General features: G+C 43.7%; 1 protein-coding gene across 1 annotated transcript in view; it reads right to left on the bottom strand.

Moving 5' to 3' along the window:
* Positions 1-25322, bottom strand: part of LOC126190757 (EH domain-binding protein 1) — a 205896-nt gene that overhangs the window by 68554 nt on the left and 112020 nt on the right. The window contains 2 exon segments of the mRNA XM_049931272.1: positions 9088-9179; positions 24322-24571. Coding sequence (XP_049787229.1) covers positions 9088-9179; positions 24322-24571 — 342 coding nt within the window.

The following is a 25322-nucleotide window of genomic DNA, read 5'->3' as shown; positions in this document are numbered from 1 at the left end:
CTTTCCACCTTCTAATACCATGTCACCCTCACAACACTCCCACAACGACCCCATTAAGTTTTATTTACATTCCCTCCGCAAACATGCCTTCACCCTAGCCAGATTACGCTCACATATTTTATTTTCTCAGGCTTGTCTGACATTTGGCATAACCCCCAAAGGCCTCACACTTAAAGTTCCCATCTCTGGCTGCAACCCTTCTTTCCATCAGTCCCTATACCAGTTCCAAACTGAACAATCCATTGCCCTCACCCACCTAATCCTTCACCTACACATCAACTCCGCCAATGAACACACCCGTCAACTCCTATCCTTAATAAAAGTCCTCAATCTTTCCTCTCCCACATCCACACTGGCTATTCAGAGCATCCTCCTACAGGCCAACCGCCAATTAGAACACCATGCCACCCTTCACGTCAAAAAACTATCCAATCTCCTGGTTTCCCACCTCCAGAAAGGCAACTCACTCACCCTTCACAACCTTTCCAGCAAACCTCAACCACCTCTCATTGCACACAAACCCAGTCTCTCCCATCTACTCAATCTCCCACTTCCAGCTCCACTCCCTCCAAATCCTCAAAATTCCAATCAACACAATCTGGCACCACAACACCCTAATTCAGTAGTTAACCTTTCCTCCAAACCTCTCTCCCAATCCGAAACCTCTGTCCTATCCAAAGGCCTCACCTTCAGCCCCACTCCCAGATTCAACCAAACAGCCCTCGTCAAAGATTTACTGTCCTACACTCGTACTCTCTGCTGGAAGTATCACTTTGCCACGAAGAAAAATGATCCTAATCCTACCCCTAATGATCCAACTCCCCAAGACATTATCCAAATTGAACCCTGCCTGGAACAGTTCCGTCCTCCGTCACAGCGGGACCCACCTCCTCTTCCTCAAAATCACCCTCTCCTAACCTTCCAGGAATTTCTGACTTCCAGCCTTGCCTCTCAATCCTTCTTAAAAAACCTTAATCCTACTCCCAACGTCACCACTGCTGAAGCCCAGGCTATCCGTGATCTGAAGGCTGACCGGTCCATCGTCATTCTTCCGGCGAACAAGGGTTCCACGACCGTGGTACTTGATCGTCGGGAGTATGTGGCTGAGGGACTGCGTCAGCTTTCAGACAACACCACATACAAAGTTTGCCAAGGTAATCCCATTCCTGATGTCCAGGCAGAGCTTCAAGGAATCCTCAGAACCTTAGGCCCCCTACAAAACCTTTCACCTGACTCCATCAACCTCCTGACCCCACCGACACCCCGCACCCCTACCTTCTACCTTCTTCCTAAAATTCACAAACCCAATCATCCCGGCCGCCCTATTGTAGCTGGTTACCAAGCCCCCACAGAACGTATCTCTGCCTACGTAGATCAACACCTTCAACCCATTACATGCAGTCTCCCATCCTTCATCAAAGACACCAACCACTTTCTCGAACGCCTGGAATCCTTACCCAATCCGTTACCCCCAGAAACCATCCTTGTAACCATTGATGCCACTCCCTTATACACAAATATCCCGCACGTCCAGGGCCTCGCTGCGATGGAGCACTTCCTTTCACGCCGATCACCTGCCACCCTACCTAAAACCTCTTTCCTCATTACCTTAGCCAGCTTCATCCTGACCCACAACTTCTTCACTTTTGAAAACCAGACATACCAACAATTAAAGGGAACAGCCATGGGTACCAGGATGGCCCCATTGTACGCCAACCTATTCATGGGTCGCTTAGAGGAAGCCTTCTTGGTTACCCAGGCCTGCCAACCCAAAGTTTGGTACAGATTTATTGATGACATCTTCATGATCTGGACTCACAGTGAAGAAGAACTCCAGAATTTCCTCTCCAACCTCAACTCCTTTGGTTCCATCAGATTCACCTGGTCCTACTCTAAATCCCATGCCACTTTCCTTGATGTTGACCTTCACCTGTCCTATGGCCAGCTTCACACGTCCGTCCACATCAAACCCACCAACAAGCAACAGTACCTCCATTACGACAGCTGCCACCCATTCCACATCAAACGGTCCCTTCCCTACAGCCTAGGTCTTCGTGGCAAACGAATCTGCTCCAGTCCGGAATCCCTGAAGCATTACACCAACAACCTGACAACAGCTTTCGCATCCCGCAACTACCCTCCCGACCTGGTACAGAAGCAAATAACCAGAGCCACTTCCTCATCCTCTCAAACCCAGAACCTCCCACAGAAGAACCACAAAAGTGCCCCACTTGTGACAGGATACTTTCCGGGACTGGATCAGATTCTGAATGTGGCTCTCCAGCAGGGATACGACTTCCTCAAATCCTGCCCTGAAATGAGATCCATCCTTCATGAAATCCTCCCCACTCCACCAAGAGTGTCTTTCCGCCGTCCACCTAACCTTCGTAACCTCTTAGTTCATCCCTATGAAATCCCCAAACCACCTTCCCTACCCTCTGGCTCCTACCCTTGTAACCGCCCCCGGTGTAAAACCTGTCCCACGCACCCTCCCACCACCACCTACTCCAGTCCTGTAACCCGGAAGGTGTACACAATCAAAGGCAGAGCCACGTGTGAAAGCACCCACGTGATCTACCAACTGACCTGCCTACACTGTGATGCATTCTTGTGGGAATGACCAGCAACAAACTGTCCATTCATATGAATGGACACAGGCAGACAGTGTTTGTTGGTAATGAGGATCACCCTGTGGCTAAACATGCCTTGGTGCACGACCAGCACATCTTGGCGCAGTGTTACACCGTCCGGGTTATCTGGATACTTCCTACTAACACCAACCTATCCGAACTCCGGAGATGGGAACTTGCTCTTCAATATATCCTCTCTTCCCGTTATCCACCAGGCCTCAATCTCCGCTAATTTCAAGTTGCCGCCACTCATACCTCACCTGTCATTCAACAACATCTTTGCCTCTACACTTCTGCCTTGACTAGGGATATGTGTGTGTGTGTGTGTGTGTGTGTGCGAGTTTATACCCGTCCTTTTTTCCCCCTAAGGTAAGTCTTTCCGCTCCCGGGACTGGAATGACTCCTTACCCTCTCCCTTAAAACCCACATCCTTTCGTCTTTCCCTCTCCTTCCCTCTTTCCTGATGAGGCAACAGTTTGTTGCGAAAGCTTGAATTTTGTGTGTATGTTTGTGTTCGTTTGTGTGTCTGTCGACCTGCCACCACTTTCATTTGGTAAGTCACATCATCTTTGTTTTTAGGTATATTTTTCCTCCGTGGAATGTTTCCTTCTATTATAACCATATATATATATATAAATATAATAGAGGGAAACATTCCACGTGGGAAAAATATATTTAAAAAGAAAGATGATGAGACTTACCAAACAAAAGCGCTGGCAGGTCGATAGACACACAAACAAACACAAACATACACACAAAATTCTAGCTTTCGCAACCAACGGTTGCCTCGTCAGGAAAGAGGGAAGGAGAAGGAAAGACAAAAGGATATGGGTTTTAAGGGAGAGGGTAAGGAGTCATTCTAATCCCGGGAGCGGAAAGACTTACCTTGGGGGGAAAAGAGGACAGGTATACACTCGCACACACACACATATCCATCCACACATACACAGACACAAGCAGACATTTGTAAAGGCAAAGAGTTTGGGCAGAGATGTCAGTCGGGACGGAAGTACAGAGGCAAAGATGATGTTGAAAGACAGGTGAGGTATGAGAGGCGGCAGATTGAAATTAGAAATTAGCGGAGATTGAGGCCTGGCCTCATTTTCATTTTCATTTCAGCCTCGTGTTCCACTTTCCACCTTCTAGTACCATGTCACCCTCACAACAGCTCCACAACGACCCCATTAAGTTTTATTGACATTCCCTCCGCAAACATGCCTTCGCCCTAGCCAGATTACACTCCCATATTTTATTTTCTCAGGCTTGTCTGACATTTGGCATCACCCCCAAAGGCCTCACACTTAAAGTTCCCATCTCTGGCTGCAACCCTTCTTTCCATCAGTCCCTATACCAGTTCCAAACCGAACAATCCATTGCCCTCACCCACCTAATCCTTCACCTACACATCCACTCAGCCAATCAACACACCCATCCACTCCTGTCCCTAATAAAAGTCCTCAATCTTTCCTCTCCCACATCCACACCGGTTGTTCAGAGCATCCTCCTACAGGCCAACCGCAAATTAGAACAGCATGCCACCCTCCACCTTAAAAAACTATCCAATCTCCTGGTTTCCCACCTCCGGAAAGGCAACTCACTCACCCTTCACAACCTTTCCAGCAAACCTCAACCTCCTCTCATTGCACACAAACCCAGTCTCTCCCATCTACTCAATCTCCCACTTCCAGCTCCACTCCCTCCAAGACCTCAAAATTCCAATCAACACAATCTGGAACCACAACACCCCAATTCAGTAGTTAACCTCTCCTCCAAACCTCTCTACCAATCCGAAACCTCTGTCCTATCCAAAGGCCTCACCTTCAGCCCCACTCCCAGATTTAACCACCAGATTTAACCAAACAGCCCTTGTCAAAGATTTACTGTCCTACACCCGTACTCTCTGCTGGAAATATCACTTTGCCACGAAGAAAAATGATCCTAATCCTACTCCTAATGATCCAACTCCCCAAGATACTATCCAAATTGAACCATGCCTGGAACAGTTCCGTCCTCCGTCACAGCGGGACCCACCTCCTCTTCCTCAAAATCACCCTCTCCTAACCTTCCAGGAATTTCTGACTTCCAGCCTTGCCTCTCAATCCTTCTTAAAAAACCTTAATCCTACTCCCAACATCACCACTGCTGAAGCCCAGGCTATCCAAGATCTGAAGGCTGACCAATCCATCGTCATTCTTCCGGCGGACAAGGGTTCCACGACTGTGGTACTTGATCGTCGTGAGTATGTGGCTGAGGGACTGCGTCAGCTTTCAGACAACACTACTTACAAAGTTTGCCATGGTAATCCCATTCCTGATGTCCAGGCGGAGCTTCAAGGAATCCTCAGAACCTTAGGCCCCCTACAAAACCTTTCACCTGACTCCATCAACCTCCTGACCCCACCAACACCCCGCACCCCTACCTTCTACCTTCTTCCCAAAATTCACAAACCCAATCATCCCGGCCGTCCCATTGTAGCTGGTTACCAAGCCCCCACAGAACGCATCTCTGCCTACGTAGATCAACACCTTCAACCCATTACATGCAGTCTCTCATCCTTCATCAAAGACACCAACCACTTTCTCGAACGCCTGGAATCCCTACCCAGTCTGTTACCCCCGGAAACCATCCTTGTAACCATTGATGCCACTTCCTTATACACAAATATTCCGCATGTCCAGGGCCTCGCTGCGATGGAGCACTTCCTTTCACGCCGATCACCTGCCGCCCCACCTAAAACCTCTTTCCTCATTACCTTAGCCAGCTTCATCCTGACCCACAACTTCTTCACTTTTGAAGGCCAGACATACCAACAATTAAAGGGAACAGCCATGGGTACCAGGATGGCCCCATTGTACGCCAACCTATTCATGGGTCGCTTAGAGGAAGCCTTCTTTGTTACCCAGGGTTGCCAACCCAAAGTTTGGTACAGATTTATTGATGACATTTTCATGATCTGGACTCACAGTGAAGAAGAACTCCAGAATTTCCTCTCCAACCTCAACTCCTTTGGTTCCATCAGATTCACCTGGTCCTACTCTAAATCCCATGCCACTTTCCTTGACGTTGACCTCCACCTGTCCAATGGCCAGATTCACACGTCCATCCACATCAAACCCACCAACAAGCAACAGTACCTCCATTATGACAGCTGCCACCCATTCCACATCAAACGGTCCCTTCCCTACAGCCTAGGTCTTCATGGCAAACGAATCTGCTCCAGTCCGGAATCCTTGAACCATTACACCAACAACCTGAAAACAGCTTTTGCATCCCGTAACTACCCTCCCGACCTGGTACAGAAGCAAATAACCAGAGCCACTTCCTCATCTCCTCAAACCCGGAACCTTCCACAGAAGAACCCCAAAAGTGCCCCACTTGTGACAGGATACTTTCCGGGACTGGATCAGATTCTGAATGTGGCTCTCCAGCAGGGATATGACTTCCTCAAATCCTGCCCTGAAATGAGATCCATCCTTCATGAAATCCTCCCCACTCCACCAAGAGTGTCTTTCCGCCGTCCACCTAACCTTCGTAACCTCTTAGTTCATCCCTATGAAATCCCCAAACCACCTTCCCTAACCTCTGGCTCCTACCCCTGTAACCGCCCCCGGTGTAAAACCTGTCCCATGCACCCTCCCACCACCACCACCTATTCCAGTCCTGTAACCCGGAAGGTGTACACGATCAAAGGCAGAGCCACGTGTGAAAGCACCCACGTGATTTACCAACTGACCTGCCTACACTGTGAAGCGTTCTATGTGGGAATGACCAGCAACAAACTGTCCATTCGCATGAATGGACACAGGCAGACAGTGTTTGTTGGTAATGAGGATCACCCTGTGGCTAAACATGCCTTGGTGCACGGCCAGCACATCTTGGCACAGTGTTACACCGTCCGGGTTATCTGGATACTTCCCACTAACACCAACCTGTCAGAACTCCGGAGATGGGAACTTGCCCTTCAGCATATCCTCTCTTCTCGCTATCCGCCAGGCCTCAATCTCCGCTAATTTCTAATTTCAATCTGCCGCCTCTCATACCTCACCTGTCTTTCAACATCATCTTTGCCTCTGTACTTCCGTCCCGACTGACATCTCTGCCGAAACTCTTTGCCTTTACAAATGTCTGCTTGTGTCTGTGTATGTGTGGATGGATATGTGTGTGTGTGCGCGCGAGTGTATACCTGTCCTTTTTGCCCCTAAGGTAAGTCTTTCCGCTCCCGGGATTGGAATGACTCCTTACCCTCTTCCTTAAAACCCATATCCTTTTGTCTTTCCTTCTCCTTCCCTCTTTCCTGACGAGGCAACCGTTGGTTGCCAAAGCTAGAATTTTGTGTGTATGTTTGTGTTCGTTTGTGTGTCTGTCGACCTGCCAGCACTTTCATTTGGTAAGTCACATCATCTTTGTTTTTAGGTATATTTTTCCTACGTGGAATGTTTCCTTCTAATATAACCATATATATATATATATACCTAAAAACAAAGATGATGTGACTTACCAAATGAAAGTGCTGGCAGGTCGACAGACACACAAACGAACACAAACATACACACAAAATTCAAGCTTTCGCAACAAACTGTTGCCTCATCAGGAAAGAGGGAAGGAGAGGGAAAGACGAAAGGATGTGGGTTTTAAGGGAGAGGGTAAGGAGTCATTCCAGTCCCGGGAGCGGAAAGACTTACCTTAGGGGGAAAAAAGGACGGGTATACACTCGCACACACACACATATCCATCCACACATATACAGACACAAGCAGACATATTTAAAGACAAAGAGTTTGGGCAGAGATGTCAGTCGAGGCAGAAGTGCAGAGGCAAAGATGTTGTTGAATGTAGGTGAGGTATGAGTGGCGGCAACTTGAAATTAGCGGAGATTGAGGCCTGGTGGATAACGGGAAGAGAGGATATATTGAAGAGCAAGTTCCCATCTCCGGAGTTCGGATAGGTTGGTGTTAGTAGGAAGTATCCAGATAACCCGGACGGTGTAACACTGCGCCAAGATGTGCTGGTCGTGCACCAAGGCATGTTTAGCCACAGGGTGATCCTCATTACCAACAAACACTGTCTGCCTGTGTCCATTCATGCGAATGGACAGTTTGTTGCTGGTGACACAGGCAGACAGTATTTGTTGGTAATGAGGATCACCCTGTGGCTAAACATGCCTTGGTGCACGACCAGCACATCTTGGCGCAGTGTTACACCGTCCGGGTTATCTGGATACTTCCTACTAACACCAACCTATCCGAACTCCGGAGATGGGAACTTGCTCTTCAATATATCCTCTCTTCCCGTTATCCACCAGGCCTCAATCTCCGCTAATTTCAAGTTGCCGCCACTCATACCTCACCTACATTCAACAGCATCTTTGCCTCTGCACTTCTGCCTCGACTGACATCTCTGCCCAAACTCTTTGTCTTTAAATATGTCTGCTTGTGTCTGTATATGTGTGGATGGATATGTGTGTGTGTGCGAGTGTGTACCCGTCCTTTTTTCCCCCTAAGGTAAGTCTTTCCGCTCCCGGGACTGGAATGACTCCTTACCCTCTCCCTTAAAACTCACATCCTTTCGTCTTTCCCTCTCCTTCCCTCTTTCCTGATGAGGCAACAGTTTGTTGCGAAAGCTTGAATTTTGTGTGTATGTTTGTGTTCGTTTCTGTGTCTGTCGACCTGCCAGCACTTTCATTTGGTAAGTCACATCTACTTTGTTTTTAGATATATTTTTCCTTCGTGGAATGTTTCCTTCTATTATATATATATATATAACACAGGCTAAAATTTTATGGTACATTAAAAGAATGGGGCTAACCAGATTAACTAGACACATTGTTGAACACAACCACACAAAATGACACAAACATTTTTGGGCAGAAAATTCATGACTAGATAGTTGGCCTGGTAGAAAAACTCCAGGAGACTAGAACATCTTGGTCCAACAAATGGAAAAGAACTCACTCTGAGGAAATGAAAGTAATTGGGAGGGGGGGGGGGGGGGGGAGAGAGAGAGAGAGAGAGAGAGAGAGAAGAAACAAAATTAGGAAAATACCCTTTGTTGTGCATAATAATAACAATAATAATAATAAACACTTGTTCATTCTTATTCTCCCATAATATTATCCACTGATATTGTAATGAGGGATACAAGGCAGGAATGTGGAATCTGTGTGTGTATTTTGTATATGTATGAAACAAAAGAAAGTAAGTATGTATGTAAAAGTGTGTGTGTGTGTGGGGGGGGGGGGGGGGATTGAGGGGGAGGGGGGGGGGGGTTGAGCAATATTTATTTCCGTCAATCCTATGACAGTTTGTCATTCTTTGCATTACAAACATTTGGATATTTATCCAAAATTAGTGTAATTTTCATTACCATGAGCACTGATTCACAATGTTGTATTTTGTACTCTTCTGTGAAGGGTCAAGATAGTATGTTAGTAATAGTTTACTTTGCAGCATAACCTCACCTCTCATCTTCTTCATCTGATGCAAACGGATCAGTCAGTTGACGCCTTGTCATAAGTACTGGACGCTGAGTATTTGCTACTGGAGATTTACTCTGTAAACATACAATGATCAAAAAGAGATATAGAACAGCTACAATTATTTTAACTCATGAACAAGGCAAGTCTATAAAACAGAAACAGGAACTAAGGCTCCTAGTAATATACAAAGGATTTGCTAATTTCTGTTATATAAGGAGCGATCAAAAACTTTCTGTTCACAGGCCTTACAGTCCAGACTCAGTACGCCAATCAGGGGCAAAATTACTGAGAGAATTGGGGCAATCACCCTGCTGTTCCACCACGTTGAAGATACACAGTCAGTAAAACTTCGCTTCCTGCTGCATGAAGAAGCAACTGCCTGTTGCACATCCTAGCCTACAGAAATCATAGACCCTTCAACGCCCTTTTTAAGGGACCAAAGGCATGATAATTGCACGAGGAGAGATCAGGATGATAGGGTGGGTGCTCAAGCATCTCCCTCTTAAGTTGGCATAACTTCAGCAATATGAGAACAATGTGTCATCATGAAGTAGGAGCACCCCTTGTCACGTATCATTCCAAAATGGTGGTTTTCGACAGACATGATGCCCCATACACATTCTTCATTATCAGATAGATGCCCACCATGTTTGTCATTTGGCAGCCAAGAAATAACAGCACAGTAGTTTTGTTTGGATGCATTTGGCAATAACACCACCACAGTTCATGTTTCCACATTTACCACATGTGTGTCAGCAAAAACACAAATGCCACGCTAACACCCTGCCTACATGTTGGTGCTTTCATAACCACATCAGAGTTGTGCTACACTGCATATATGCTGCAGCAACACCCTCAAATGGAAAGTTTTTGATTGCCCCTTATATAAGATGACTGAGGCAAAGTCAGAGAAGTCACATTGCTGCTAGATTCTCCCAACACACTGTTTTTGCTTTAAGCCCAACAGAACGCATTTCAGTGTACAGAAAAGAACTATTTTGTCTGATTATCATCAGCACTATCAGTGGACTCTCACTGCATTTTATAGTTTTTTATAAACTCAAACAAACTGAGTTTAAGAAACGAAGACTGGTGGGGAAAAGAAAAAGGTATATTCTCTGTGTTTTTTCCTGTAGCAATAAGTATAACAAATCAGTATTAAATAATCTCGTTTATACAAGTATTATGAAAATGTACAATTATAATTAACAGTTGTAAGCTAGTTTATTACTTATGAATATAAATTGTAGAAATATTGCAATTAAATTCTTCATCCTCTCTCAGTGTGTGTCGAAATCCCAGAACTAATAAAAAACAAAAAGGTGGTGTTTGGGGGAGGGGGGGGGGGAGGAGTGAAATATGTTTAGCACTTTTTCAAGGGTGCTGGTAAAACCAACAGTGTGATGGAATGCATAGAGGAAACAATGTAGACATAATTTTCTACATTGTGCACATTGATCAAACTAATTTTAGGATGCATTTCCAGATGTGCCTACGTCAATAGCAACAGCAGGTAAGGTAAACAAATGAGCAACTGCAGGTATCAGAAACCCCTATGAGGCTCAGCATGATCCCAATTACACAGTCTGCAGATTACCTGTGTATAGTCTGGAAATTTTTGAAGAAATAAGAAATGAAAGCTGAAGTATTCTATTATAATCAGAATAAATATTTTCATTTAGAATACACTATTACACATGTGACACGTGTTTTACCACTGGAAGATGATGCCATTCCCAATCACACTGCTGGATGTAACTGAAACATTCTGTTGTTTTCCCATTTCACCTTCAAGTAAATGTAGAGACTCTATCCTGATACGTTCATGGCAGATTTTTCTGTTTGTCTGTTAATCTAATAAATTCACTTGCAGCAAAGAATTGATAGCTTTTAACTCACATAAAACTGATAGTAAAAGAAAATGGTTTGGATTTTCTTCTGGGATGCTTCCCTTCTTTTTCTAGGTTGATAAGAAATGGAAGCATACTTTTGAAACACCACCAGCAGGTATGGGTAACCGATCATACTTTTCTAGCCATTGACAATCGCAGCAACACCCTACCTCTGTCATCCTGCAGAAAACGTTCTTGTTTTGTATGAAAAGATGATTTTTGTGAGTTATCTTCCACACCACTCACACAGCAAATAAACCAAGCTGTTATTGTGACAATACACAGTGAAAAAGCTTGTGCAAAAATGTTTTAGACGTCCTGAGTTTTTGGAAATCCTTATATATTCCTGATGCAACCTGTAGCATTTGTAAGGCCTGTGACAACCTGAAGACAACAGTAACAGCTAACTCATGGAAAAATTGCAACATCATCTACAGCAAGTGGCTTTCAATGCTATAGTGGTGATGAACATCATGATACTGCTACTCAACTTGCCAATCTTGCAAAACAAATTTCTTGTTGGGAAGACGTAGATGATGACAAAATTTGGTGAGTGGTTCAACAGTGATGCCTTTGAACCATAATTTGAGCTGCTAAATAATGTGGATATAGTGAGCAAAATTAGTTTGTTACATGAGGACATTAAGGAGCTTATTAACACACAAACTGAGACACCGAAATGCGTTAACCTGCTATTGCAGTAATAAATTCAATTAAAAGCACGATGTGCTTTATTTCGCAGACTGCAAGCACCACACACTCATGGAGCCTCTCACCTAAGTAAGTAATCAAGTGTCAGATTGTGCTTCTCAAGTGGAGCTACTGCATGCATATTGTTACACTGTGCTTCATAGATCTCTCCCCCTCTCCACCCCCCCCCCCCCCCCCCCCCCCCATGAACCATGGATCTTGCAACCACAACGGAGGGGTATCTGTTAAGAGGTCAGACAAACGTGTGGTTCCTGAAGGGGGCAGCATCCTTTTCTGAAGTTACGGGGGCAACAGTGTGGATGACTGACTGAACTGGCATTGTAACATCCACCGAAACAGCATTGCTGTGCTGGTACTGCAAATGGCTGAAAGCAAGGGGAAACTACGGCTGTAATTTTTCCAGAGGGCATGCAGCTTTACTGTTAGTCCCCCATTTGGATCTCCGGGTGGGGACTACTCAGGAGGACATCTTACCAGGAGAAACAAAACTGATGTTCTACAGATTGGAGCGTGGAATGTCAGATCCCTTAATCGAGCTGGTTGGTTGGAAAATTTAAAAAGGGAAATGGTTAGGCTAAGGTTAGATATAGTGAAATCCGAAGCCAATACGAACAGCAGGTCATGTGGATACAGGGTTGCAAATACAAAATCAAATAGGGGTAATGCAGAGGTAGCTTTTTTTAAAAAAAGAAGTAGGAACGTGGATAAGCTATCATGAACAGCGTAGTGAACGCATTATTGTAGCCACGACAGACACGAAGCCTGTGCCTACCACAGTAGTACAAGTTTATGTGTCAACTAGCTCTGCAGATGAAGAGATTGAAGAAATGTATGGTGAGAGAAAAGAAATTATTCAAATAGTTCAGGGAGACAAAAATTTAATAATCATTGGGGACCGGAATTCGATAGCATGAAAAGGAAGAGCAGGAAAAGCAGCAGATGAATATGGACTGGGGGTAAAGAATGAAAGAGGTAGCCATCTGGTAGAATTTTGCAGAGCACAACTTAATCATTGCTAACACTTGTTTTAAGAATCATGAAAGAAAGCTATCTATGTGGAAGAGACCTGGAGACACCAGAAGGTTTCAAATTGATTATATAATGGTAAGACAGAGATTTAGGAACCAGGTTTTAAATTGTATCACATTTCCATGGACAGATGTGGACTCTGACCACAATCTATTGGTTATGGAATGTAGTTTAAAACTGAAGAAACTGCAAAAACGTGGGAATTTAAGGAGATGAGACCTGGATAAACTGAATGAACCAGAGGTTTTAGAGTGTTTCAGAAATAGCATTAGGGAACGATTGACATGAACGTGGGAAAGAAATACAATAGATGAAGAATGGGTATCTTTGAGAGATGAAATAGTGAAGGTAGCAGAGGATCAAGTAGGTGAAAAGACGAAGGCTATTAGAAATCCTAAGGTAACACAAGAGATATTAAATTTAATTGATGAAAATAGAAAATATAAAAATGCAGTAAATAATCATGCACAATGGAATACAAATGTCTAAAAAATTAGACTGATAAAAAGTGTGAAACAGCTAAGCAGGAATGGCTAGAGGACAAATGTAAGCATGTAGAAGCATATATCACTAGGGGTATGAAAGATGCTGGCTACAGAAAAATCAGAGAGACCATTGGAGAAAAGAGAACCACCTGTATGCACACTAACAGCTCAGGTGGTAAATCAGTCCTAAGCAAAGAAGGGAAAGCTGAAAGGTGGAAGGAGTATGTAGAGGATCCATACAAGAGCGATGTGCTTGAGGGCAATATTATGGAAATGGAAGAGGACATAGATGAAGATGTGATGGGAGATATGATACAGCGTTAAGAATTTTAAAGAGCACTGAAAGACCTAAGTAGAAACAAGACCCCAGAAGTAGACAACATCCCATTAGAACTACTGATAGCCTTGGGAGAGCCAGCCACGACAAATCTCTTCGATCTGGTCAGCAAGATGTATGAGACAAGCAAAATACCCTCAGACTTCAAGAAGAATATAATAATTTCAATTCCAAAGAAAGCAGGTGATGACAGATGTAAAAATGACTGAACTATCACTTGAATAAGTCACAGTTGCAAAATACTAACACAAATTCTTCATCAACAAACGAAAAAACTAGTAGAAGCTGACCTCTGGGAAGATCAGTTTGGATTCCGTAGAAATGTTTGAACACGTGAGGCAATACTGACCTTACGACTTTTCTTAGAAGTTAGGTTAAGGAAAGGCAAACCTACATTTATAGCATTTGTAGACTTACAAAAAGCTTTTGACAATGTTGACTGGAATACTCTCTTTCAAATTCTAAATGTGCAAGGGTAAAATACAGGGAGTGAAAGGCTATTTATTATTTGCACAGAAATCAGATGGCAGTTACAATAGTCGAGGGGCACAAGAGGGAAGCAATGGTTGAGAAGGGAGTGAGAGAGTTGTAGCCTATCCCTGATGTTATTCAATCTGTACGTTGAACAAGCAGTATAGGAAACTAAAAAAACAATCTGGAATAGGAATTAAAATCCAGGGAGAAGAAATAAAAACTTTTAGGTTTGCCAATGCCATTGTAATTCTGTCAGAAATAGCAAAGGACATGGTAGAGCAGCTGAATGGAATGGACAGTGTCCTTAAAGGAGGATATAAGATGGACATTAACAAAAGAAAAATGAGGATAATGTAATGTAGTTGAATTAAATCAAGTGATGCTGAGGGAATCAGATTAGGAAATGAGACAGTTAAAGTAGCAGATGAGTTTGCTATTTGGGCAGCAAAATAACTGATTATGGACGAAGTAGAAAGGATACAAAATGTAGGTAGACTGGTGATGGCAAGGAAAGCGATGAAGAAGAGAAATATATAGATTTAAGTATCTGGAAGTCTTTTCTGAAAGTATTTGTATGAAGTGTAGTGAAGTATGGACGTGAAACATGGACAATAAACAGTTTAAACAAGGAGAGAACAGAAGCTTTTGAAATTTCGTGCTACAGAAGAATGCTGAAGGTTAGATGGGTAGATCACGTAACTAATGAGGAGGTACTGAGTAGAATTGGGCAGAAGAGGAATTTGTGGCACAACCTGACTAGAAGAAGGGACTGATTGGTAGGACACAATCTGAGGCATCAAGGGATTACCAATTTAGTATTGGAGGGAAGCATGGAGGGTAAAAATCACAGAGGGAAACCAAGAGATGAATACACTATGCAGATTCAAAAGGATGTAGGTTGCAGTAGTTACTTGGAGGTGATGAAGCTTGTACAGGATAGAATAGCATGGAGAGCTGCATCAAACCAGTCTTTGGACTGAAGATGACAACAACACCACCACTTCACATTACATCTCCTACCTTTACTTTCTGCGCCAAGCTGAGAAAACACATATACAAACTTTCTCTACTGTAGGTAGACTGGTAACACCACTTCCTTCATAACACAAAATACTGAATATAAGAATGGTACAGAGGGAATCACCGTACAGGGTAAACACACTAGCCAAAAAAGCTCCCCTCATACAGAATCACATTGACTTTGATATAAAAAACTAGGAATTCATTCGAAGCACAAGAAAAATGAATAAACATTGCTTAATATTAAGAATCCATGGTAATTACTCGAACTAGTTTAGAAGAGAGAACTTCAGCTTCTGCCTTGAGTTAATGTTGACTTTATTTGCAATCACACACAATGGTGTTTTTCACCCTGTAGCTTCTGCACAAGGCACTTTGACATTTACATGAAGCACATGTGTTTTTTTACAAGATTCACTGCATTTGATATTAACAACAAATCTGTGAGGCTGTATCTGATAACACAATCAGGTACAGGACTCTATTTGAAGACAGAATCACTCTCCCCCTTCAAACTAGGTGAAGCAAATCAAATTATATGAAAACTGAGAATGAATGAATGAAATGAAATGAGTGTTTGTTTTCGAACAGAGTTAAGCATTATCTCAGATTTGAGATAGAGTGTCCACATTAATATAATAATATACTCACATGTAGCTCTTTAGGGGGGGGGGGGGGGGGGAGAGGGGGGGATGACGATAAATGTGCCTTATATCACAAGTGGTGATTTGAATAAGTTATCTTCTCAAGAAATAAAATGCAATGGGCAAGCATGTCCCATGTGAACAAACCTAAGAAAGGTAGATACCTGATAAACCAGGATAAGTAAGAGCCAATCTACTCAAAAGGAATTATGTAAAGAGCTAAATGAAGCTACCCAAAGGGCACTTGATACCTTAGTAAAATAAGAGAAAATGTTTTAACTCTAGTGCCTGAATTGATAAAATTAAAAAAAGAGCAGACAGATAAGGTCTCATAGAACACAAGAGACAATAAGTTAACATATGTGTATATTTATAAGGGAATAACAAAATAATTAGGCAAACCTTAAAAGTGGTCCCACGACATCATCTGTTTCAGTGGGTGGCTATGAGGTATATCATGCCAATTTCAGTAATGTCATGTTCGACCACTACACTCTTGGCACAATACAGGAGGTTTGTGTGACCCAATCATACCACTTCAGTGGCTATTAATTTTTTTTCTGCAAAAACAACTAAGGTCATAAGTGCCCATGTCATAACCTTAGATCAAGAAGCAAAAAAAAACACTTAAAAGTGACTATATGTTAAGCCTAATCAACAGAAAGAATGTGAGCTAAGAAAAAGGACTTCCTTGTGGAGAAAGGTGCCTAAAATACGCAATGGAAACAGCAGGGGTCCCAAACCATAGATTCACCATATTTCTATGACGGATAAAAAGTAAAATGCGGTCGAAAGCCAGCGCATATTTCACTAAAACAGCCGATAACTCAGATGGCAAACATACAATAGAGTGTAAGTGGTTAAGAAAAGGGCATCAGGTCAGGAAATGTCAAAACATATAAGGTTGACAACAATGAGCACTAAGTGGTGGGGAATCACCACTTAACAGATGGTGATGGCTAAAGCGACAGTGCCCAATACGTAACCTAGCTAAAAGCTTGATTTTGGATCCTGTTCCAGCAGCTTAACTTCATGCAACCTGCCATGTTCCTGATGGGTTGGAACCCTTCACTAGCTAGCTTGTGGCGAGAAGGTCAAGATGAGGTCAGCCAAGCCGCTGGGAGAGCTTTAATTACCCGGAGCTTATTCCCATGAAGAGAAGACCAGTGGTGAAACCACAGTGACACCACCTACCAACAGATGGCAACACATCCAAAAGGATGGAAGAGCTAGCAGACCGAGGTAGATGGACTTCAGCCTTGGCAGAAGCATCAATGGCCCCATTTCCCGTCAGACCGACATGACCAGGAACCCCCATGAACATCACAGTGGCTCCGTCAAAAGTGAGTAAGAGGAAGCTTTCTTGAACATGCTGCACTAAGGGATTGGCTGTTTACCGAACACACAGGCTCTGAAGGGCACTGTGAGAATTGGAATGTATGACAATTAAAAAGCCTGTATTGCCAGATGTATTGGGTGGCCTGATAGAGGGCAAAGGGCTCTGCTGTAAATTTGAGCAGCATTCTGGAAGCCAATACCGAAAATGGTCGGTGCCAATGAAGAGTGCACACCTGACCCCATGGTTGCTCTTAGAAGCATTAGTGTACACATCAAATCAGTGTACATGAATATTTTGTCACCAAGTTGTGTGTGAAGGTCGAGAAACTTAATGTGATAGACCAAATCTAGAGTACTTTCCTGAGGATGTGAATGGAGTCCAAGATGAACATGGGCTACCACACAAAACCAAGGTGGTGAAGGGTTCCAACCCATCAGGAACATGGCAGGTTGCATGAAGTTAAGCTGCTGGAGCAGGATCCAAAAGCAAACTCTGGGAGGTAACAGACAACAGACCTGCCCCATACTGGTTGCCAAGGGAGTCACCAACAAAGAAGGCACAGGATGGGTGGCCAAGCATGGTAGACAAATAGTTATCTGCTGAGCCGAACATCATGCCAGTGTGACAGCAGTGGTTCGGCAGCTTCTGCATAGAGGCTCTCAACCAGGCTGTGTAAAAGGCACCAGTGACCAAACGGATTCCACAATGGTGGATTGTGTTAAGATGGTTTAAGATGGACGAACGTGCAGATGACTAAACGAAACACCCATAGTCTAGTTTCAAATGGATAAGGGGTCAGTATAAATGGAGGAGAGTGTCTGATCCTCTCCCCAGGAAGTACCACTTAGGACATGTAGGAATCAAGAGACCAGGTACAGTGTGCCATCAGGTAAGACACATAGGAGGACCAAGAAAGTTTTCTATAAAGCAAGAGCCCCAGGAATTTTATAGTTTCTGCAAACAGAAGAGCAACAGGTCCAAGATGTAAAGAAGTTGGAAGAAACTCCTTGTGCTGTCAGAAATTCATGCAAATGGTTTTGTCAGTAGTAAAGCAAAAGTCTGGACGAGTATAGACGATCAAGACATTGCTGAAGACACCACTCTAGGAGACAAGTCCATGGAGAACAGCAATAGATCGCAAAGTTGTCAACAAAAAGGGAGTCGGAGATCCCTGGTGGGAGACATGCTATAATAGGGTTAATGGTTATAGCATGAAGACATTGCTCAGGATGGAGCTTTGAAGCACCCCATTCTCCTGGTTGATGAACTCTGACTTGGACAAACCCACACATACCTTGAAAATGTGATCTTTTAAAAATTCCTGAAGGAAACGGGGTAGGTGGCCTCGGAACCCCATGTGTATAGAGTACGGAGGGTACCAGTCCTCCAGCAGGTGTCGTAGGCTTTCTCCAAATCAAAAAACATGGGCACAGTGCGGTATTTTCTCAGAAAACCACTCATGATATGGGTTGGCAAAGTCACGAGATGATCAACTGCAGAACGCTGTGCTCAAAATCCATACTGTGCAGTGGCTAGTAGATTGTGAGACTCAAGCCACCATACCACCCAGCTATGAATCCATCCCTTCGCAAACACAGCTAGTGGGAGAAATGAGGCAGTAGCTGGAAGGAAAGTGTTTGTCCTCATCAGGCTTAGGTTTGGGTATGACAGTGCCTTCACACCGGCACCTGGGAAATCTGCGAACTGCCCAAGAAAATTTGACTGTACGTGTGGAGGAGAAATTGCTTGCCCACAGGAGGAAGTGCTGCACCATCTGAATGTTAACACTGTCCAGCCCTGGACGAAATATCGGGATGAAGTAAAAGCAAGATCTAGCTCCCTCATAGTAAAGGCAGCATTGTATCATTCATGATTCTGAGAGGAGAAAGGTATCACCCAAGTTTCCTCCACTCATTTCTGAAGGAGGAAGGTATGATGGTAGAGAGTGGAGCTCAAAATCTCAACAAAATAGCAGCCAAAGGTGTTGCAGTTAACTAAAGGGTCCACAATGACATCACCTGTTACAGTCAGATCGGAAATCTGGGAATCAACCTTGGTCCCAGAGAGCTGACAGAGATTGACCAACACGATAGAAGAGGAAGTGAGTTGTTGAAAGAACAGGTAGATGAAATCGAGCTAGCCTTTTTGCTATCACAAAGAATGCAACAACACTGTGCACGTAACTGTTTATAATGGATACAGTTCACCATTGTAGGATGACAGTTAAAAAACTGATGTCTTTGTGCATGAATCACGTCACAGCACAGAACATCTCAGCCCACCAGAGGACTGGGACATGGTGCAGGAAAGATGAAGTAGGAGGTATGGAATGTTTTGCAGTGGCAAGAATAACAATCATGAGGTACTCTACCTGGTCATCACAACTGGGAAAATGTTGTTCATCGAAGGTCAGCAGAGAGGATACAGCCTCCAGTCATCCTCATAATGCTGCCAATTGGGTTTATACATAGGTGGGCTAGGAGTCAGCAAATGTATAGCACATGGGAAATGGTCCCTTGAGTAAATGTCAGAGAGAATGGACCACTCGAGTTGACCAACAAGCTGGGCAGCGCAGAACGAGAGGTCCAAATGGGAATAGCAGTGCATGGAGTCTGAAAGGACCATGGGTGCTCCGGTGTTAAGACAGATGAGGTTGAGTTGATTGAGAAGGTCAGCCAACAGGGTACTTCTCAGACAGGTTCTGGAAGTGCCCCAAAGTGGGATATGTGCATTAAAGCCACCAAGCAGCATAAAGGGGTGAGAGAGTTGACCAACAAGCTGGAGAAAGTCTGCTCGGTTGACACCTAATGAAGGATGGAGTAGATGTTGCAAAGAGAAAAGATGAAGCAAGGAAGGATAATGTGGACTGCAACAGATTGCAGCCGAGTGTTCAGTGAGATGGTTTGGCTATGAACGTCATCCCAGATGAGCAGCATGACTCACCCATGAGATGGAATGCTGTCCTCTGGGGAAAGTTCAAAGCGGACCAGAAGGAAATGCGAGAGGTCAAAGCAGTCATTAGGACATAATGTTGTTTCTTGAAGGCAGAGAACAAGTGGACGCTGGGATTCTAAGAAGAGTGTAATTACTCATTGTGGGACCTAATGCCATGAACATTCCATTGGAGAAGAGGCATAATGGGGAATGGAGCGCAGGGAACAAATGAAGAGTAATCACCTCGGCAGCTGCCGAGTGCCAGACTTTCAAGACTCATTACTACAGGGCATAGAGGCTATTACATCCTGGTCCATGAGATCTACAGAGGCGTTGGCATTCTCACTGGGTTGGCCTGCTGATTCCAGTACAGAAAAAAAGGTAGGCAGTGCACATCAACATAATGGAGGTCGGTTGGGTGAGGGTACCACATGAAGACATTGTTTAATAGCATCTGCAAGTCAAGAAAGGAGGAAACCATTTGCTTTTGTTTGATTTCTTGCAGTCTTTGCAGTTGGCAGATGAAGACTCAGATGTTTGTTGGCTGGTGGGATGTAATGAGTCTTCATGGGAGTATTGGGTGTCTCTTTCCTGGCCCATTGGTTGTGTAGCAGGCAATTTCACCACCAGAGGTGAAGATTTGGTGGCTTGTTGCACAGTTGGAGGAGAACAGGAATGGGATGCTACAATTATACTGGACAATTTTACAATTGCAGTGCTGAAGTGGAGGTCACAAGTCTGTGTGGCCATGGCCATGTCTTTTGTGGAGCGAGATGTAACAAGAACGGTGCTGTAAATGCCGAATGGTGAGATGCAGAGCTTTCGACTAGCCAACAACTTTCAAGCAACAGGGTAAGTTACTTTTTCCTTCACCCAGATCTCCTGGATGGCCTGCTCATCTAGATACATGTGACATTCATGAGATAAGATGGCACAGTTGCCCTTACAGCTGATACAGAGAGAAGGTCACCCTTGTGAGCATCCCTACCATAAGTAACACATTTAGCCATGTTTTTACAGGACAGGCGAGTGTGGTTGTAATGTTGATGCTGGTAGCAATGCACTGGGTAGGGAATGTATGGTCAGACTGTGACGACTTCATAGCCTGCTTTTATCTTCAATGGAAGCACTATTCAATCAAACATATGGAAAAAACTGTGTGTAGGCAGTAAGGTTGCAACAACCTTTTTCATTACCCGACGGACAGCAGTGACACCCTGATCAAAGCAGTAAGTTTGGATTTCTCCTTCAGTCAGACCATCAAGCAGCTGAATGTAAATACCGTAACATGAAGAATTCAGCATTTGAAGGGCCTCGACACAAACAGAATAGCCGGGGAGCAGCAAAACTGTAAGCAATTGTTGGGCTTGAAAATCACAACTGGTCTCCAGAAGCAAAGTCCATTGCATAAACGAGAGCAGGATTTCACAGGGCCTATAATAGCATCACACATTTCTGAACAATGAATGGATTAACTGTAGCAAAGGACTCACCATCTACAGTATGTGGTGCCATGAGGAACCAAGGTACAGCTGGGAGAGTCTTGGAACCTTTAGCCTCATTCTGTTCACTTTTAGTAGACATAGACTGAGATGGTGATTAGCTCACTAAGAAAAAATCCCACCATGATTTCCAGCATCTCTGATGACAGGCTCCTTCCAACTGGGGGCCTCCAAGATGGGGGCTCACCCGCCTTACATGATTGTCCATACCTCAGGCCACACCTCCTGAACTCCTGACTGGGAAAAACTGGCAATTTTGGAAGGTCACAGCTCAGGCAACCACCCCTCCCTGGGCCTGGCCTGTAACAGGGGGTACGTACAACCCCTATCTGTCAAGCTGGGTCTTGGAACTACACATTACTCAGTCACCTGTTACAAATCAAACATACTGGGAGGAAGAAGAAACAACGAGGAACCTCAAATACCCAATCAGAGGAAGGGTTGGACATGCAGAGTGAATACAGAAAGAAAAAACAGATGTGGGACTGTTCTGATGGCTACTAAAACTTCAGAACACATTCCCAAAAATATCCCAGATGTGGTCCTCAAGGGAGGGGAAAAATTATAGCAGGAGGAAAGACATGCAGCACAGAAAGGGAAAAGGTGTTGCAAAGGCTGTGGTTCCATGTTACCCAAGCATGAACTCACCAAACAATAGTGAGGCCCCTGGGATGGGGTATTAAGTTGGGGAACTTTCCACTGTGCACAGTTTCATCTGACAGGTGCACCAGTAGATGTAAAGAGAAGCAAGAGTACTTAACTAGTCTCAGAGTAAAGGACACTGTAATGGCAAAAATCTGCATAAGAAAACTGAATGGTGGTTGTGTTAGTTACGAGACAGAACTCAAAAATTATCTATGTTGAAAGGAGATCTGAACATGTGAATGATCTGTCAATCTATGTACAAAATATTAAGGAACTGATTTACTTTCAAAACCATTTTTAAATATAACAGTTATTGCAAGAAACTGAGTTCCATGGTAGTTTTGAGAGTGAACGAAGTTCTCTTTCCACCACTGCAACTACAAAAGAGGATATGAGGTCCAGCCCGTACTGCTGAAGCACAGTTATCAGGTACTGATTTGCAGGCCCCAATCCCCAGCAAAGTACACACATCAAAAAAAGTTTTGCATCACCTCGGTTCCAAGAGTTCTGGAACCTGTACAGAAAATTGGAATAAATATCAACATAACCATCATTTCCGCCCTTTTTATTGCTCGTGAAAACCACATATTGCATGTTGTACCACCATACAGAAGGATCATCAGAGATGATGGTCCACACTGCTGTACACACTGATACCTCTAATACCCAGTAACACATCCTCTTGCATTGATGCAGGCCTGTATTCGTCATTGCATACTAGCCACAAGTTCAAGTCACTTTTGGTCCAGATTGTGTGTCTCCTCAATGGTGATTCAGCATAGATCCCTCAGTGTGGTTGGTGGGTCACGTTGTCCATAAACAGCCCTTCTCAATCGCTCCCAGGCATGTTCGATAGGGTTCATGTCTGGAGAACATACTGGTCACTTTAGTCGAGCGATGCCGTTATCCTAAAGGAAGTTATTCACGGAGGGGTGCAATGGGGGTGCAAATTGTTATCCATGAAGATGAATGCCTCGCCAACATGCTACTGATATGGTTGCACTATTGGTCGGAGGATGGCATTCACATATCATACAACTTTTTCATCACATTCCATGGTCACCAGCGACATATCTCGGCCCCACATTACGCCACTCCAAAACAGCAGGGAACCTCCACCTTGCTGCACTTGCTGGACAGTGTATCTAAGGCATTCAGCCTGACCAGGTTGCCTCCAAACATGGCTCCGACGATTGTGTGGTTGAAGCCATATGTGACGCTCATCTGTGAACAGAACATGATGCCGATCTTAAGCGGGCCATTCAGCATGTTATTAGGCCCATCTGTACTGAGCTGCATGTGTTGTGGTTGCAAAGATGGATGTTGCCATAGACGTCGAGAGTGAAGTTGTGCATCATGCAGCCTATTGAGCACAGTTTGAGTCTTAACAAGATGTCCTGTGGCTGCATGGAAAGCATTATTTAATATGGTGGCATTGCAGTCAGGGTTCCTCCGAGCCATAATCCGTAGGTAGTGGTCATCCACTGCAGTAGTAGCCTTTGGGCAGCCTGAGTGAGGCACATCATCAACAGTTCCTATCTCTCTCTGTATGTCCTCCATGTCCGAATAACATCACTTTGGTTCACTCCAAGATGCCTGGACACTTCCCTTGTTGAGGGCCCTACCTGGCACAAAGGAACAAAGCGTACTTGATCGAACTGCAGTATTGAACGTCTAGCCATGGTTGAACTACAGACAACACAAGCTGTGTACTTCCATCCTGGTGGAATGACGAACTGATCGGCTGTCTGACTCCCTCCGTCTCTAATAGGCGCTGCTCATGCATGGTTGTTTATGTCTTTGGGCACATTTAGTGACCTCTCTGAACTGTCAAAGGGACTGTGTCTGTGATACAATATCCACAGTTCTGGAAATCAGGATGATGCAAAATTTTTCTTTGATATGTGTATATCAGGCAACCAGAATATTTTATGACACATGACTGACAATTCGAGAAACTGTAATATGTAATGTAGGGGTTGGTAAGAAAACAAACCCTATTCATAAGCAAGAAGAAACTTATCACACATAAGACACCCATAAACCATTATTTATTAATATTCTTCATCGGCCACAGAAAGAAACCTGCCACGGCTGATAAGACAGGGAAGTCTGCTAGGATGCTGAGACAAGGGAGACACAAAAGTAAATTATATTTACAGGTACACACTTTAATGGTGTGAAACTAACTTACAATAATATACCTTTTCTCTATTAAATTTGTCCTTGGTAGGGGACAAAACTTTTCCAATTATACTCTTTGAGCTGGCAAGAATTTTGTCTTTGACATCTTTTACCGATGTTGGAGACTTTTCTGAATTGTCCCCAGAGTCACCGGACACAAGTGGTAACCGGAGCCTAAGTAAAGAGTTCTGCCGAGCTGTCTTTGGGGAAAGAACTGCACTTTTGTTTCCTTCACTGTCACCTGTTCCTTCCGAATCAATTGAAGCAGACCTGAAACACACACAGACTCAAAAGTTACAAATAAATAATAATTCAACTTGTTGGCCATCTGGGCCAAACTAGAGATAAAACTTTAAATTTCTTCACACTGTGAGGGGTCACATTTGCACAGCCATTTAGCATATAACTACCATCAGTAACAGATCATCCACAACTCAATCACTGTAAAATAGCATTTACTAACATTACTAACAGAAAAGCACTTATTTCAAGAAGAGATATGTATAGAAATTAGGACTTGAAGCCTGTTACAATTTTATACAGTGAACACCCAAAATTCCAATAGTAAGATTTTCATCAAATATAGAGTGCAGTAGTTGTTCCATCATCCATACTTCCTTAATCAGGCAATACTGTTAGGCTACAAGTCTGAACCAATGTGAATTTATTAATTTGCTTATGTCAATTGTTACTGCCATTACTGATCGAGGACCTGGATATCTGTTGACAAAAAATAAAGCAATGAGCTGGATATTACAGGAATATTGCAGAAGGGACATACAAAGAAGAATTTAGTAGGAAGCGCCAACACACATTCCCACCAATGACGGCATTAAGTGGAAAACTGGAAATTTGCATCATCGAGCTGTAAGCATTAAGTTAGCCATGACTTAAGAGTAAACAAAAATTATAGGAGTAATCAATGTCATTAAACAGTAGATACAATATTCTTGATTAGCATGTGTAACTTTGATTCATCCCAAACAATGAGCTGCAAGAAGGTTTTGTACTTAGATGTCTA

This window comes from Schistocerca cancellata, chromosome 6 (genome assembly GCF_023864275.1).
Source record: "Schistocerca cancellata isolate TAMUIC-IGC-003103 chromosome 6, iqSchCanc2.1, whole genome shotgun sequence".
NCBI classification, from domain to species: Eukaryota; Metazoa; Arthropoda; class Insecta; order Orthoptera; family Acrididae; genus Schistocerca; species Schistocerca cancellata.
The sequence above is the reverse complement of the archived record's forward strand: the minus strand, read 5'-3'. Positions and strand labels throughout refer to the sequence as shown.